The 17,900-nt window shown below is 47.8% G+C and overlaps 1 protein-coding gene across 1 annotated transcript in view; it reads left to right on the top strand.

The window, feature by feature from the left end:
- Positions 1–17,900, top strand: part of Nup210 (nucleoporin 210) — a 101,262-nt gene that overhangs the window by 9,205 nt on the left and 74,157 nt on the right. Inside the window, exons 2-5 of the mRNA XM_059258196.1 lie at positions 2,470–2,606; positions 4,790–4,921; positions 14,343–14,439; positions 16,576–16,726. Of these exons, the coding sequence (XP_059114179.1) occupies positions 2,470–2,606; positions 4,790–4,921; positions 14,343–14,439; positions 16,576–16,726 (517 nt within the window). The remainder of the gene's footprint in view (positions 1–2,469; positions 2,607–4,789; positions 4,922–14,342; positions 14,440–16,575; positions 16,727–17,900) is intronic.

Here is a 17,900-nt window from a genome sequence, read left to right as displayed (position 1 = left end):
AATGCTCACCCCCAGTGACCTAGAGCTCTTCTATTAGAGATTCCACCTCCTCCCAGTAGCCATATATGCCTGTGACCAAGCCTTTGAGGGACATCTGCACACAACCACAGCCATCACATAGTGTCACTGCCCTAAAATCCTGTACTCTACATGTTCACGCCTCACCTCTGTTTCTCTTTTTAAATTTTGGAATCAAAATTAAGTTCTGGACTTACAGAAAAGTTACATAGCTAATAATGAACATTGTTTTCTTCCAGTAGCTTTCTAAGTCATACTTGTGGGACCAGGACATTCACAGCAGAACATGACTACTCATGATGCCCTAGACTTTTTGGGCTTTACTGGGCTTTCCAGAGAGGTCCTATCCCAGTTTCCTGATCCCAGCTAGCATACTACAAGGCAGTCATTTGTACTGTTTCCTTAGTTTCCTCTTATTGGTGTTTATGTTCTAGACTGTTCTCGTGTGTGTGTGTGTGTGTGTGTGTGTGTGTGTGTGTGTGTGTGAAGTTTGACCTCCTTGAAAAATTATCTTCAACTATTACTGAATAAAGTACAATTATCACCTAGTGTGAGACCCTTTTCTTGCCCACTTGGGGTATTTGAATCAACTTTGCTTTTCCGCCTTGGCTTCTGAGGTGCTGTCTCCTCAGAGGACACCCTGAGCTGACCACATATGCCTTTCCCCAGAGATCCCATCTCTTTCCTCACTGATGGGTGAGGTTAGTTTAGTATATTTACCTTCAGTGCATGTGGCTGTTGTGTTTTAGGCTGCCTGCAGCAGCTCAGCTGATACCTGTGTTCTCTATGTCACAGTGTTCTCAGTTGTGGCTGGAGATATTGCCTCTGTCCACCTGGCCTCCAAAAAGACACCAGACCCGAGGATGGAAGCCCAGGGAGTCTGTTCAAGTGTGCTGTGTACCATTGTTTTGTTTTGAGACAAGGTCTTACATAGCTTAGGTTGCCCTCAAACTTGCTATGTAGCTGAGAAGGACCTTGGATTCCAGATGATCCTGAGTTGCTGTGATTACTGGCAAGTACCACCATGGCTGACTTTTAGTTGTGACAGACTCCAGCATTGCCTGTGCTGTGTTGGAGACTGAGCTGTGTGAGACTGAGGAATGAGTGTTGGCCGCTCAGTGGCTGTCCTACCCTGGGCCCTTGGTTACTTTGTACAGGTTACTCTCAGAATGCAGGATGCCTGTCTACTCTCCACCTCAGGGCCATTGTGGACAGGTCTTCCTGCCATCTCTGACATTCATTCCAAGGATTCCCTGGAACCTGCAGTAACAGTGAATACCCACTTAGCATTCTCAGTGCCACATCTGGTGGACTCTGACGTCTGTCCTGTGACCCGGGACTGTTGCTGTCCTGTGTTAAGGAGCTGAGGCAGTGATACCTGATGGCTTCCCCACCATGTCTCAGGCTGTCCTGACTTACCTGCTGATGTGCTCATCTGCCTTTCTCCCCCCATGTGGTCATGATGTCAGCTCTGAGTGCATAGGGACCCTGTGGTTGTTGTCATTATACTTAGTGGTCTCCAGGTCCTGTAGAAGCCACATGGGGACGAAGGATAACATCTGAGTGAGTGCTCTGAGCCCAGCCTGGATCAGCTGAGATACCAGTATTTGCTTCTCATGCGTAAACACCTTTCCTGCTGGTGGAGAATTGCATGAGTAACTCACAGGTTGAAAATATTACATGGAAAATTCCAGAAGTAAACCACTCAATTGAAAAGTTTTAGGTAACTTTCATAGCCAGATGGGGTGGCACACACCTTTAATTCCAGCACTAGTGAGGCAGAGGCAGGTCGATCTCTGTTGAGTTCGAGGCCAGCCTGGTCTACAGAGCAAGTTCCAGGACAGTCAGGGCCGTTACACAGAGGAGCCCTATCTTGAAAAACAAACAATAACAACAACAAACAACTTTCATTACAGTCTTGTTATAATTTGTATTTTTTTTTTTTATGTTACCACTCTTACTCTCTTCCTGGGCCTAATGTATAAACTAAAGTTCACTCTGTGTGTGTGTGTGTGTGTGTGTGTGTGTGTGTGTGTGTGTGTGTGTGAAAAGTTGGAGCATAGATAAAGGCTACAATACCAACTGTGGTTTCACTGGGGTCTTGGGCCTTACCCCTGAGGTAAGGAGGCATCATACAGCCCTGTGTATCGTGGACAGTGACTGTTGTATACCAAGACTGTGTCCAGGTGCCCAGTGTCCGGTTTGTTTTACCCAGTGGGGGCTGTGTGCAGTGACTCATGTGCTCAGGTTGCAGAGGTCTGGCGGTGGAAGGCCTTGGCTTGTCCTCTTTCCTTCTCTGTTTTTCTTGTAGGTTGGTGTGTGAGAGTCCTCACCTCTGCGCTGGGTTTGAAAACAACAGATTCCCAGATGGAAGCTACTGCTCTGGCTTTGGGGCCTGGCTGTGTCTTGCAGTATGGCTCCAGGAAGTAATCTCGCCTCTTTTCACTGCAGGTCATCCACCCGGCCAGAGGTAGCCAGCATAGAGCCACTTGGCCCCAGTGAACAGCAGTGCTCCCAGAAGGCAGTGGTGCAAGCCCGCTTAACCCAGCCAGCCCGCCTGACCAGCATCATCTTTGCAGAGGACATCAGTAAGGGTTTCATGTGCCATGGAAGATCCTTGATGGGATTGTGAGACAGGGAAACACCCCCTTGAGACCTCTACCGGGAGGAGCTTAGGAAACACCTGTCCTGGTCCCTCCTCGCTGAATTTATAGCATTTTACCTTGTGGAGATTGGCTCTCAAAACTCATAAATTAGTATTTATTACTTCCAGGTGCTCTTAGCTGGTGTCAAATCAAAATGAAGAAAGTTGACCTAGTAGGATGCCTTTTCCTTCCCCATATTTGATCCATCACATCGCAGATGTGGAGTACAGTTTTCCTCCGTATCCATAGTGATTGGTTCCAGGATCCCCTGGGATGCTATACTCCTGGGACCAGTCCGTCTTGTGTTCTAGTGCAGTGCTGGCTTAGAACTCTCTCCCACATTCCTAAACCCAGTTCACACTAAGGAGCCAAGTGTTAGCCTAGCACAGTTAACCAACCATCCAGACAGGAAGGCTCCGGCTTTCCTTGTGAACCCACATTTAATGCTGCGTGGGGAAAAATCCTCCAGGAACAGGAGGCTGTGCTCAGGCTGTAACCACGAAGGGAAGTGGCACACAGCAGCTGACTCTGTGCCTCGGCCAGTTCACAAGGGTCAGGACTCACACTGGGGCTGGCTCCTTGTCGTTGTTCTTTTGTTTGTTTTATTTTTACTTTCTTATTACTGTGGGGATGACATGGGGGACATACGGCACACCTGTGGACATAGGGGACACCTTTGTGGAGTCAGTTCTTTCCTTCCTCCTTTACATGAGTTCTGGGGACTCGTCTCCAGGTTTGTGCAGCCATTTTTCTGGTCTCCTTGTTTTTACTAACATCAGCATTCCATAAGACTGTCCGTTATATTGCAAGGGGGACGCATGGATATAAGCACACATTTTTTACTTCCTCAGTAATAAGATAGATAACAGCGTCACCTGGAGAACTCTTTAGTGTGAGGACAACTGTGTATAATACTAGTTATTCTGACCATTCTCCAGGCAACAGATAGAAACACTTGTTCTATCTGTATTGGCCCATGTGTCAAGAACCTTCACAATTCTTATATTGTCCCGCTCAGTGGTACACACCTATAGTCCCAGCTACTCAGGCAGGAGGATTGTTTGGGTCTAGTAGTTCAGAGCCGGACTGGACCCACCTCAAAACAAAACCATGAGCCAGATAGAAGTCTGAGCCATTTGTGTCACATCCTGTTTTCCCTAAGGACACAAGTTCAGTTCCCAACACACGTCAGATGGCCCCCAACCACCTGGAACTCCAGATCCAGGGGCATCTGAAGCCTCTGATGGTCGCGAGCACCAACACTCACATGCACACACCTGCACATGAACACACACCCTACACATAATTAAAATACAGTTTGAAAAAAACATGAATTTTATATGCTGTGACCCAACAAACCTGGGAATCTATGCTAGGTAGGAAATAAGATAAATAAGCCCAAGTTGTTAGGTACATAAATCTAGTGTTCCTAACACGGAATTGAATCTGAACACTAAATGTTTAACACAATGGAACATCCGTGAGATAGCCTCCTGGTAAAAATCATACTCAGCAGGCTGGGCATATGCCTTTAATCCCAGCACTTGGGAAGCAGAGGTAGGTGAATCTCTGTGAGTTCAAAGCCAGCCTGGTCTGCTGTTCTACATAGGGAGTTCCAGGACAGCCAGGGCTACAGTAGGACCCTGTCTCAAAAAGAAAAGAAAAAGAAGAAAAGGAAAAGGAAAAAAAGGCGGTGGGGGGGGGGGGCGGGGGAGGGCATAGTATTCAACATTTAAAATTTAAAATGTGGGGTTGGAGAGATGACTCAGTAATTAAGACCATGTATTGTCCTTGCAGAGAACCTAAGTTCAGTTCCCAGCACCCACACTTCATGTCTCACAACTGCCTGTAACTCTTAACTCCAAGGACCCAGTGCTCTCTTCTGGCCTCCGTGGTCAACTGCACTTAGGTGGCATACACACAGAACATATACATACACACAAATAAAAGTAATCATTCCATAGCAGGGGCTGAACACGTAGCTCAGTGATCCAACATTTCCTTAGCACTTCCTTAGTGGTGTATTGGCTTGTTGGTTACTGTAGTCACTACCACTGGAGGTGGCCCTGGAGGTGGGGCAGTGGCTGGGTACTATTTTCAGCACTAACTCCTCTCTGTCCCTGCAGCCACAGGCCAGGTGCTGCGCTGCGATGCCATCGTTGACCTCATCCATGGCATTCAGATCGTCTCTACCACCCGTGAGCTCTATCTTGAAGACTCTCCATTGGAGCTGAAGATCCAGGCTCTGGACTCAGAAGGTGACTGCACCGGCTGCCCTTTGTCAGGCTGCTGCCTTGGCCATAGCCCCTTGTCCTCTCATGACTAGCTACTGCTCCAGCCAGGAAGGGGGAGCCACTGCCAAGGAGAAGCAGAGCGGGTAGAAGCTATCTCTGAGGAAGTTTGTCTTCCCCTGGTGGCATCAAGCCTCAGTCCTCCTTGTGTTTGGCGGCCTGGCCTGTGTGTGCAGGTATTAGCTGACTCTGGGAGCAGGCTTGGTGCCCATGCAGAGATAGTCCATGCAGAGACGGTCCTTGGTACCTCTGTCTCAGGAGCTCACTTCTGGGCCGTGGTGGAAGCAGTAGAAACCCCTTTTATTCCTGCCCCGTTTTCAGGCTGTTTTGGATTTTCTAAGCACTCCAGACCTCCAAACACCTGTGTAAGTGAGGGCAGCAGTGGGCTGCTGGCTCAGTTTCTCAGTATCACTTCTTAACTAGCGTGGATAGTGACTGGTTCTGGGGTGGGATTCTTGTGTGTGGCCTTGCCTGGTGGTAGCAGACTGACCTCTTGGAAGGGGAGCAAGAGGAGTGTGTCATTCAGCTTGCCATAACTGTGACAGAATACCTGGGACATTTTTGATGCATGTTTTTAGGGTTCCAGTCCATGTCTTTGGACCCATGGCAGGGCAGAGCATCATGGTGGGCACTTCAGTCACAAGAGACTGCTTACTTTATGGCAGCCAGGAAGCAAAGAGATGGAAGAAAGAGTGGGGTCCTGATGATCCCCTTCAAGCCCAGACCCCTGGTGACCTAACTTCTTCCCACTTGGCCCCACTTGTTTAAAAGTTTACCACATCTGGGGCTGGAGAGATGGCTCAGTGGTTAAGGGCATTGGCAGCTCTTTCAGAGGTCCTGGGTTCAATTCCCAGCAACTACATGGTGGCTCACAGCCATCTATAATTGGATCTGATACTCTCTTCTGGCATGCAGGTGTATATGCAGGTAGCGTACCATAATACATTAAAATAAATCTTTAAAAAATTATTTAAAAAAAGAAAGCTTACCACCTCTGAGCAGCATAGCACCACGGCTGTTACCTAAGCCTTCAAAACATGGGTCCTTGCCCCTAGAACTTTGGGCAGTGGGGGTACTACCTGTGAATAAGCAAGGTCTATGCATGAAATGAGAATGAAATGGCCCATATCAGAAAATCTGGAATCTGAAATGTATTCAGTCTTAAGCTTCTTGAAGCACTTGGAAGAGTCAATGCAAATATCCCCAGATCTGAAGACTACAAAATCAGAATTGCTTCCAGTCCCAAGCATCTGCAGGTCACTAGGAGACGGTAGAGCTGGGGAGGAGATCCTGGGGACAGCTGAGGTGGTGTGCAGGGTGCAGGTTAAAACTCTGGAGGAGGACAGAATGGTGAGGTGAGTGGTAGTGAGTAAGGACTGTGGGCTTACCAGACATGGGTGTATATGGGGGGGGGGCAGGTGTGTAGTAGTTGCCTTGTAGCTGAGTCAGAATCTGAGCTGTAACCTGGCTCCAGGGGTCCTGCTTTGGGTTAGAAATTGGCCGTTTTGTTCAGTGATGGGCAGCATAGTGAATGGGACCAAGGTTCTCTGGGCATATGTCTCTGTCACATCTTTTCACCTGGGATGTTGTTGCTCCAGAGTAGCAGTGAGTGGATGGGTCCTGGTAAAACTTTATTTTGTAGAAGTAGGCTGGGAGCTGGGTGGCACATGCTTTTAATCCCAATACAGGTAGATACAGGTGAATCTCTGTGAGTTTGAGGTCAGCCTGATCTACTGAACGAGTTCCAGGACAGCCAGGGCTACACAGAGAAACCCTGTCTGGGAGGGCAGTAGTCAGGGGCCAGATTTGTTCCAGGGATTGTAGTTTACTGACCCCTGCTCAGTTTCTGCCTGAAGTTGCTTAAAGATTATTCCTACTGAGATTTATATGCATTAATTCGCCTTGTTCTAATTTTTTAAAAGATTATTTACTTGATGTGTGTGAGTGTTTGCATGTATGTATGTGCACCACATATGTGAAGTACCCACAGAGGCCAGAAGAGGGCTTCTGATCACCTGGAACTGGAGTTACAGTTGTGAGCCTCCATGTAGGGGCTGGGAACCAAACTTGGTCCTCTGTGAGAGCAGCCAGTGCTCTTGACCAGAGAGCCATCTCTCCAGGCCTAATTCACCTTTTTAAAAAGTAGGTTCTGGTTTAATTCACAGAATTTGTATTACCATCACCATGTCACTGTCTAATTTTAGAACTTCTCGTCAGTGTAAAAAGAAACCCAAAACCTGTGAACATTTACTGCCAGCTGACCGCTGCCCAGCCCCTGGCACAGTCCTCCCTCCCCAGCCAGGTTTCTGTCTGCATTCTTGCTCTGGACTCTTCCTGGAAGTGTGGTCACATGGCACAGCCACACAGTCTTCTGACCATCTTCTCTCACTCCCTCTAAGCCTGGTGCCTTCAGTCCGTGCGCTTAGTGCCAGGTGACAGCAGTTGGTTCTTTTTATTGTCCGACAGCATTCCACTGTGTGGACAGACCACATTGTTTCTCTAGCCGTCAGCTGATGGAATTTTGGGTTTCCACTTTGCCACTGTGAATTTCTGTGTAAAAGACATGTTTTAGCTTCTCTTGAGTAAATGCAGATGAGTGGGGCTGGAGAGATGGCTCAACAGTTAAGAGCACTGGCTGCTCTTGCAGAGGACTCAGGTTTTAATCCTAGCACCTATGTAGTGGCTTATAACCGTCTGTAATTTCAATTCCAGGGGATCTGACACCCCTTTCTAGCCTCCTCTGGACACTAGGCCTGCATTTGTACTTATAAATAAATCTTTAAGAAACAGCTGAGTGGTGTGCTTTCTGATTGGCTGTCTTCAGCCAGACATACTTTGACCTTTGTTGTCAGTTTTGGTCTGAGTCTCTTCTGTGAATGAACTTGACCTTTGTAAGCTTTGAGGACTTCACTGTCTGAGAAGGGTTATGTCTTCTCTAGATCCCTGTTGTTACTCAACACTAGCTCCACAGCTTATCAGATTGTGGGAGTCTGTGGATGTCAGCCCTTGTGCTAGACCACAAGCAAGTTGGGTAATGCCCTTTGCATAGACAAGGAAGCTGTGGTAACTTACCCAGGTCACATGGCGCATAGGTGGCAGAGCATTCTGCTGCTGCTCTGATTCTCTCCTGCTGCAGTACTTTTCCTGGCTGTTGGCAGCTCTCTGCACTCTGCGTAGACCATCTGCTTGCTGTGGTTTGAATGTGATTTGCCTGCCTGAAATTCAAGTTCATTTTCTGTCCTCAGAGTATGAGTGCTCGGGAGTGGTGGTCCCTTTAAGAGCTGATTCAGTCATAAGAGGGACCAATGCAGTTCTTGCTGGACCTAGTTAGCTTGGTTTTGTTCAGTTCATACCTACCAAGTCTGCCATCTGCCTGCCTCACTTTCCGAATTTTCACCATGTTTAAAATGCTGTGAAGCAGCTTGTTTGTTGTGAAACAGGCTCTTATGTAGTCCAGGCTGACCTCTATTTCACTATGTAGCTTAGGATGACCTTGAATTTCAGACCCCCTTGCCTTTGCATCCAGAGTGATGGAATTATAGGCATGTTCTCTCATACCCAGTTTTCTGCGGTGCTGGGAATTGAACCAAGGGCTTCATGCATGTTAGGCAAGTACTGTATCTACGACCCATGTCCCCGATCCCTCATGATGCATCTTTGACGTGAGGTCTTCACTGGATGTGGCAACCTAATCTTGCATATCCATTCTCTTGAACCATGAGCTAAATAAACTGGTTTCCTTTACACATTACCTGTGTTGGTGTTCTACTATGACTAAATACCTGAAGATTCAGCTTAGAATGAAGAAAGGTTTGCTTTGGCTCATGGGTTCAGAATTTTAGTCCGCGGTTGTTTGACCTTATTGCTTTCCAGTAGCCCTTGCAGTGGCATGCCTCCACTCTCACAGGTGCCACAGGCTGGTGGCCAAGCCTTTGGGGGAATTTAAGATCCAAACTATAATGCTCAACTGAAAATAGACTGTCACAGGACTCCTTAAACGTTCTTCTCTTGTAGCCAAGCAATTTTCATGTGGTCTCGGGTGTGTAGGAACTTAAAGTAGGCATCAAGTCAAATTTTTACTCATAATAAATCATGCATTCATTTTAAAACAGTGCTTTTGTGTTTATTAAAGATGAAAGCAAATTAGCATACTAACAAGATGGGTGTGCCTGCTCACTTTCACATAAAGAATTAAATCCCAGCTGGGTATTTGATACTGTAGGACACAGAGCGTCTGCTGTCTTTTTCAGAGCTGATGGATATTTTGATTTTTGATGTCTCAGTGCTGAGAATGCTGCTTTGCATAAATAAATAGTGCAACATGGGAGAAATTAATTTAGGGCCATTTCAGAAATCCCGAGCCAAAATTCACATACTGATTTTCTATGCAACTTTAGTTGGCAACTCACATAGCAATATTTTGAGGTGAGGGAGGGATTGAGACAGGGACAGCTCAGGCTGGCCTCAAACTCACTGTAGCTGAGGATGTCTTGCACCCCTGTTCTTCCTGCCTCTACTGCACAAGTGCTGAGATTCCAGGCATGTCTCACTGGGGCTAGCCTCATGGAGCAATTTTTAAAATCAAAATTATAACACAATATAACCCCAAAGATAAACTAGTTGGCTATGTGCTGAGGAATGACAGGAAAATACAGAAAAGTCCTTGTTTTTCTTAAACAATTATGATATTTTTATGTACATTGGTATTTTACCTGCATGTATGTCTGTGAGGGTGTCGGGTCCCCTGGGACAGGAAGTATAGACAGTTGTGAACTGCCATGCTGGGAATTGAACTCTGGAACTCTGAAAGAGCAGTCCATGCTCTTAACCTCTGAGCTATCTCTCCAGACCTAATTATGATATTTTTAAGAGCAGAAAACTTTGTACATATATTAAAACATTGCATTTGTAACACATGGTGGTTTCAAATCTGAGCACGACGGAATGCCCAATGCAAAGTGCTCATGTTAGCCAGACGTGGTTGCCCACGCCTGGGACAGCAGAGGCAGGTGGACCTTTGTGGGTTCAACACTAGCCTGGCCTACACAGTGAGACCCTGTTTCATTAGAAACAAAACAGAACAAAAAGCCTACAAAAGTGCACATGTTGCATGTTCGGAACCGAGATTGTAGTAAAGTTGAATGGCATAACATGTGACAATTTCACATTTGAACTTTTGATTATTTTCTGGTTATTGCCCCCATGTAAAAAATGTTTCACTGTTGTATTTTTTGTGGACCCCACATTCAGTTATGATGACAAGCTATGGTTTAAGAACTGGGAACCCAGACACTGCCCTTTTAACATGATACTGTTTGTAGTGTTTCCAGAATTTCTCATCCCTCATGTACCATGTGCATCAGTGAAATGGAACTGAGCATGCTCCAGGTTCCCAGAGATGCTCGCCTCCCTGTGCTGTGCTGTAGCTTTGGGATGGAGGGCCTGGGCCCAATTCTCTGCTGTCAGAAGCCCTGTATCCTCCAGGCCTTCCTGCTCAGGTTTTCTCCCTGGCTTCTCCCTGGCTTTCCAGGTGGAATTTGCCCTTTCTCACTGACTTCTCTCAGCTCTTACTGGCCATGGTGCTGAGGGCTTGTTTTACTTTGTTGAGCTGAGCTCTTGGCTCTATTCTTCCCACTGCTTCTGGACTTTGGAGCCAGTGAGCATTGGACACGTGTTTGTTCATTTGAGTTGCATAATGTTTTTCTGAGGCCCTCCTCCCGTCTGTCCTGTGGATTAGGACAGAAGAGGTATGTCCTCTGAAGTCTGAGCTCCTGGGTCTCTTGACTGTGAGCCTTTGGGTCAGGGGTTCTGTGAGTTGTATACATGGTGCTCATAGCTACTTCTCAAGTGGAGAAGCAAGACTCTGGGCCTGGTCTGTGAGGCCATTTTGCCTTTTGCATCCTATAAACCTACAACCCCACCCCACCCCCACGTCACTCTTGGGGCAGGCTTATTTGGTGGTGCCTCCCTCACTCTCTCCTCTTAGAGGGCTGTGGGCCACAGCATGGGAACCATTATATGCTTCCTCTGGTTTTATTTTGTCAGGAGTAATCAGTGTCCACCCTGCCTACAGGACAGGTTCACACAGGGTCCTGTATTCAGAAGGGGCCAGACTTGGCTTCATGCTCAAATCCCGCTGTCTGGAAGTTCATAATTGTGGACTCTGGTTGAACCGTGGAGTGTGTGCTGGTGACATGGAGCTTTAGCAACTCAGAGTGCTGTATCCTTGCCTCCTTCATGCATCCTGGGATGGCTTCTGTGCCACCTTTCCCTGGCCCTTGGTTCCCTGGGTCCTCCTGTTCCCTGTCCTCGTTCTTAACCATTTCTACCCTCTACCTGTGGGAGTCTCAGTGGGGAGGGTTGGGTGCATGTGTAAGGTAGGGCCACCCATTTAGGAAGGAGAGATAAGACTTGAGTTCTCTAGAGCCCAACCCAGGTGGGATGCTGGGTGGTGGTGCAATGGCTGGCAGGAAAACCAGCAGTTGGCTGTTCCTGGCCCGTTTGTGCCCCAAGTTGCAGGGCAGGGTTTCAAGGTCCCCCTCAGGACCTATTGTCATCTTTGGACTAGTTCTCACCCTGAGGGAGCATGCCCTCATACTTTAGGAAGGGTCTCCTGTTTCTCTTCTAACCTTCTGGCACTTTCCACTGCCTTTGAATGAGAGCCCCACATCTGCATACACAGGAAGCCTGGAAAATTCCAGTCAGTTCCCCACGCACATCCTTCGGGATTGGTGAAACTTTAAGAAGCCCTAAGTTCTTCTCTCTCTTCATCTTGGGAATGTGGGAGGCAGGGTGGGGTGAGAGAGGTGCTAACAACTGAGCCCAGGAGCCATATGCGCCAGCCACCACAGACATTCTACGAGACAGGCCCCTTGTGGGGTGTCTGCCTCCCCTGCTCTCCTTGTAAGGCCCTCCTGCTCACTGGGGACACTTTCTCCCTCCTGCTCACTGGGGACACATTCTGCCCTAAGATTTATTTTGAATTATGTTTATGTGTATGTTGGGTTTGTGTGCAGGAGTGCAGGTGCCCTTGGAGGTCAGGACCTGGAGTTACAGGTGATTATGAGTCACCCAATGTGGGTGCTGGGAACCAAACTCAGGTCCTCTCTAAGCACAGTACACATGGCTCTTAACCATTAAGCCATCTCTGTAGCCCACTGGAAACAACTTTCTTGAATTGACCCAATAGATCCGTAAGGTGGAGTTCTTGTTCCCATTTTATAGTAGAGAGAAGAGGTCTGGAGTGAACCAGGAGGAACTCTCAGAGTACTCTTGGATATGCAAATGGCCATGGTCAAGGAGCTGACTACCCATTAGGTTATCATATTGAATGGCTGGTAGTGATTGTATAACCTAAAGGGATCATAGAATAGCCTCTAGTTTCCATCAGCATCCTGCAGGTCAGCCTGCTTGGTTCTGCCACAAGGGAGCTAGAAATCAGCTGGGCTGAGCTGTCTGGGCTCACCATGGAGGGTGGGGGGGCACAGAGAAGAGGTTCCTGTGGTACCAGCTGTGTCACAGAAAGGGGCTAGGCTGTGAGGTGATGTGCACCTTATCTCTGGGGTATGATGAAAAGATGTCTGGTGTCCTTGCCATGTGAGTTCAAGGTGTGGATTTCAGTATCTACCTCATGGGTGTTAGGGAGACAAGCTACTTTGGTCCAGGGGCTTCCTTAGGGTTTGACAACCATAACTTTTCATCTGTTCAACACCTCCTTGTACCTTCATCCATTCTGGAGGTTTACCTGTCCAGAGGTGGAAAGACACCCAAGGAACTTTAAGAAGAGACCTCCCTTCCTCTAGTCTCCCCTGAGAAGTAAAGGCAAAGGCCACCTTTCTCTGGCTTTTTTGCTGTGGGTTTTTGTTTTTTTGTTTTGTTTTGTTTTGGTTTTGGTTTTTCGAGACAGGGTTTCTCTGTGTAGCTTTGCGCCTTTCCTGGATCTTGCTCTGTAGACCAGGCTGGCCTCGAACTCACAAAGATCCACCTGCCTCTTCCTCCCCAGTGCTGGGATTAAAGGCGTGCGCCACCACCGCCCGGCTAACTGTTGCTGTGGGATGTTCTGTATGGCAAATGTGTTGCTCTGATTGGTCAATAAATAAAACACTGATTGGCCAGTGGCTAGACGGAAGTATAGGCGGGACTAACAGAGAGGAGAAAAGAAAAAACAGGAAGGCAGAAGGAGACACTGCCAGCCACCATAATGGCAAACAGCATGTGAAGATGCCGGTAAGCCATGAGCCACGTGGCAAGGTATAGATTTATAGAAATGGATTAATTTAAGATATAAGAACAGTTAGCAAGAAGCCTGCCACGGCCATACAGTTTTAAGCAATATAAGTCTCTGTGTTTATTTGGTCGGGTCTGAGCGGCTGTGGGACTGGCAGGTGAGAGAGATTTGCCCTGACCATGGGCCAGGCAGGAAAACTCTAGCTACAAACTGTGGTTTGATTTGGGCTTTAAAAACAAAGATTTATTAGTTTAGTCTTTATTTATGTGTGTGTGTGTGTGCCTGCATGAGTTTATTGCTTACACCACCTGCATACAGGTGCCCACAGAATCCAGTGGGCATCAGAGTTACAGGCAGTTGTGAACTACCTGATTTGGATGCTGGGAACCAAACCCGAGTCTCCTGGATGAGCAATCAGCACTCGTAACCTCTGAGCCAGCTCTCCAGCCTCTGATTTGGCCTTTGAGATCTTGGGTGAAGAAGGTGAGATTCCAGGATAGTCTGATTAAATAAAGATCCTGTTGTTTTATGATTTGGGTCTGAACTGTTTCTCATAGGCACGTGTTGACTTGGGCACAGGTGCAGGAGTGTTCAGAGATGGGCCATGAAGGATCTGAGCTTGTCAGTTGATGGCTTTATAATTTGATGAGCTTTTGAAGGGGTGCAAACGCAGGAGATTCGACCAGGCTGAACAGGCCATTGGGAGCATGCTCTTATGTTCTGTATCTTGTCTCCATTTCCTCCCTCTGTCCCTGATGCTTCACTCCAGTGAGGTGAGAAGCGTTGCTTTGCCCTCCCTTGGTGGCCCCTGCTGCTGAGATACACTCCAATGCTCCTGTACCTCTAAGGGAGGCCTTCTTTCTTCAGGAAATGACAAGGAGGGCGATTAATGGCCTAGGTCTCAGTGGTCTCCGAAGGTATCTTGGTTAAGTGGGGGAGGGACAGGCCTGGGTTCAAATCTTGACTCAGTCTATTATGGTAAGAAGCAAGTATCACCATTCCTTTGAGCCTTAGTTTCTGAAATGGAGGTCATGGTGTGTGTGTGCCTTGCAGGGGTGTGGTGCTGAGCACTGTGGCTGCATGTAATCAAAGTTGCCATCTCCCTGCCCCTGGACCGTAGGGAGCAAACTCATGCATTTCTGCCTCTGAATTCTTTTACAGGGAATACCTTCAGCACCCTTGCAGGACTGGTCTTTGACTGGACAATTGTGAAGGATACCGAGGCCAATGGGTTCTCAGACTCCCACAATGCACTACGGTAAGAGGCTCTGTGACAAGGGCTGGCCACCTCTGAGTGGATGTAGGAAACTGGAGGTCCTTAGGCTTCCTCCTGTCAGTGGAGAGGCCAGGGCAGCTCCCAGGTTGCTTGTGACTAATTGGGGAAGAGTTTAGTGCTTCCCAAGCGTGCAGGCAGCCTCTGTGATCCATTGTGGTGTATTCTGTGGGAATTTGTCAGAGAAGTTGGGATATTTAGTTGGACAAAGAAGACACAGAACTCTGGAAGGCTGCCTTGGGGTGCAAGGGACATGTGAGTGGCCCTAGAGGGAAGTGCTTCACTGGTGAGCAAGTTAAAGGAGAGGCAAGTTCTAGATAAGAGGAAAGGCCAGCAGCAAACACAGTTCTTAGGATAGGCTGGGTCTCCAGCATGGAGTATAGACAGACTCATAAAGAGAGGGTGTCAGAGCATCTGGACTCATTACACCCCTCCCCCAGCAGCCATCTGGCCTGTGCCCACCTCTGACCTTTCCACTTTCCAGCCAGGGAAACTGAGGTTTGGAGAGAATGGGCCTGTTGGTAAGTGGCTGAGCTGGCGTTTGTACTCAGATCTCTGTAGATCTGCTTTATCCAGCATGGGAGCTGCTGAGCCCATGCTGAGTCAAAAGTATGTTTGACAGAATGAAAAGTTCCTTCTGGGTCAGCAAGATGGCTTGGTGGGTAAAGGAACTTATCACCAAGATGACCTGAGTCTCCATGGCATGCCACATGGTAGAAAGAGAATTGACTCCTGCAAATTGTCCTCTGACCTTCTCACTTGAGCCGTGACACGAACATGAATACACACACACACACACACACACACACACACACACACAAACACACACACACGGGGTGGGGTGGAAATAAATGCAAAAGAAATTTTTTTTTTAAGTTTCTTTCCTGAGCCACGTTCCTTACATTTAAATCCATGATTGAAGGCTATCTGTCTTGGCTGGAGTGGCATTGGAATGACTCAATTTAAAACCTACAGAAAATGCCAATGTAGTGTAGAAAATGTTTCCCTAAATTGTTTGAGGGCCCATTGCCAGGGTGATGTCCTGTCAACTTTGATCATTTTACTGTGCTTTCACTACCATTAGGATATTTTCTTGAGTATCTACAATACAGTTATCAAGATCAGGAAGTTGGGGCTGGAGAGGTGGCCCAGCAGTTAAGAGCATTGGCTGCTCTCCAGAGGACCCGGGTTTAGTTCCCAGCATCCCTGTAGCTCAGAGCTGTCTGTAACTCTGGTTCCAGGGGATCTAACACCTTCTTATGACCTCCACAGGCACTGCGTGCGCACGGAGCACAGATATACATGCAGGCAAGACACACATACAAAATTAAATATTATTTTAAAAATCAGGAGATTCACCCAGGTGCATGCTATCTTCAGAACTTACAGTAGCAACCCAGGGTCACATACTGCATGCTGTCATTTTTCTTTTTTTGTCTGTCAGCCTGGGACAGTCCCTTGGTCTTTCTTTGATTTTCAGGGTCTTGACACTTAGGAAAATGACAGTCCAGGTGGTATGCTGGGCATGGGTCTTGTGCATACTAGACTGTACTCTGTCACTGAGCTACTCGATGATAAACCACAGCTTACCACAGCGCTGGGTTGATCTGGGGAGACTGCAAGCGTGTCCTGCAGGTTGTTCCTTCTTGGGTAGAGCAGGGGGCCTTGTTATAAATTGCTGGCTGAAAGAAAGACAAAGTAGGGACCCCATAAGCCAGGCCTGCTTGGCAGCACGCTCTCAGGAGGGTTCACTGTATGTGACTTATTTGTTGAGCTGGTCGGCATTACTGACCCTCTTTGAGTTGGAGTCTTGGGCTTGCCTTTTAATGTGACTTCTTCCCTGTAGACCCAGCTGATGGCCTAAATTCCAGTGTATGTCATCATGTGTGGGTGTTGATATAGCGCCCATTCCCAAGACCGGGATATTCCACAAAGGCACTGCAGCTCTGGCTCAGACAGCAGCCAAATTGTGTGTCTAATGTTTCCAAGCAGTGTGATTCATGACGTCAGCACCCCTTATTCTGGGATCCAGCCCTCAGTAGGAACCCCTGATAATGGTGAACGTCACACTGGGTTCTGGGAAGTTCCATGTTCAGGTTTCGTGATGCATTCCCCTTTCAGAATCCTCACCTTCTTGGAATCCACGTATATCCCGCCTTCCTACATCTCAGAGATGGAGAAAGCAGCCAAGCAGGGTGACACAATCCTCGTGTCTGGGATGAAGACCGGAAGCTCCAAGCTCAAGGCTCGAATTCAGGAGGCTGTCTACAAGGTGGGCCTAGGCTCCACTGTGCTGTCCGCACAGTGGAGTAAGGTAGACAGTGGATTACAGAATGGGCTCTAGGGTGTTATGACATCTGTATCTTTCTGTTTGTTTGATTTGTGTGAGCCATGGTGTAGGGAAGGGAAGTGATGTTGAGGCTCCAGAAGTCATCATCACAGAGGTCACAGCAGCTCCTCCTCAGTTTGGAAGGAGTTATCTCATTTCCAGGAAGTGCTCCCCATCCTGATGCAGGGGCACACCCACTATCTGAGACTGGCTTGGTGGCCATTTGTGGATGGTTGCATCTCCCCACCTCTCCCTAGTTAGTAAAAGGCTTTTTCTGCCAGCCTTGCTAGGCAGCACCTGCCCTGAGTCCAGACCTGTGTAGGCCGTTGGGGTGCTAAAGCGAATCTACGGAGATGGAAGATGGCCATGAATCCACCTGGAACAATCTGGGTTTGTCGGCACTTCTGTCAATGAGCATCATTTCTGCCATTGGTTTTCTCTGACAATGAAAGCCACAGCTCCTGGTTCGGAATCTGACACTCAGGGTACACTGGACAGGAGGCCCTGTCCTCCTTCTGCTCAGTCTCCCAAGTTGCTTCCTGAGGTCTGGGTGGGATGAGCTGGGGAAGAGACCAGGGAGTAGGAACTGAGAACACACGGTACTTCCCTTTTCAGGTCATCCTGGACCTCTGAGCATTTGTGGAACATTGAACATTGGTAGCCACAGCATCTGTAGACATTGCTCCTGGCTCCTCTATTTTCTTTCTGTGTACTAACTGTCACTTTAAATCAAGATAGAACATGGGTATTGTACAGCGAGTTGTCATATGTTTTTGGCAGTGACAGTTTTGAGTGCATCCTGGTGCCGTACCTATGGGGTTCTCCTGGGGTCTAGGGTGTGGGGTTGCAAGTGATATCCTGTAGTAGTCAAAAGATAAAATAGAGTTCTGGGGCTTTAGCTGTATCTGAGCTGTGTAACTAGTGTGGGTCAGTCCTGGGCTCAGTCCCCAGCACTACATAAAAACAGAACAAATTGGGCTGTAGAGATGGCTTATAGCTAAGAGTGCTTGCTGCTCTTACAGAGAACCCAAGTCCAGTTCCCAGTAACTACATCAGGTGGCTCAAAATCAAGATACAGGGTATCCAATTTCCTCTTCTGGTCTCTCACAGGTACCCA

The sequence above is a fragment of the Peromyscus eremicus genome, chromosome 3 (assembly GCF_949786415.1).
Source record: "Peromyscus eremicus chromosome 3, PerEre_H2_v1, whole genome shotgun sequence".
NCBI classification, from domain to species: Eukaryota; Metazoa; Chordata; class Mammalia; order Rodentia; family Cricetidae; genus Peromyscus; species Peromyscus eremicus.
The sequence above is the reverse complement of the archived record's forward strand: the minus strand, read 5'-3'. Positions and strand labels throughout refer to the sequence as shown.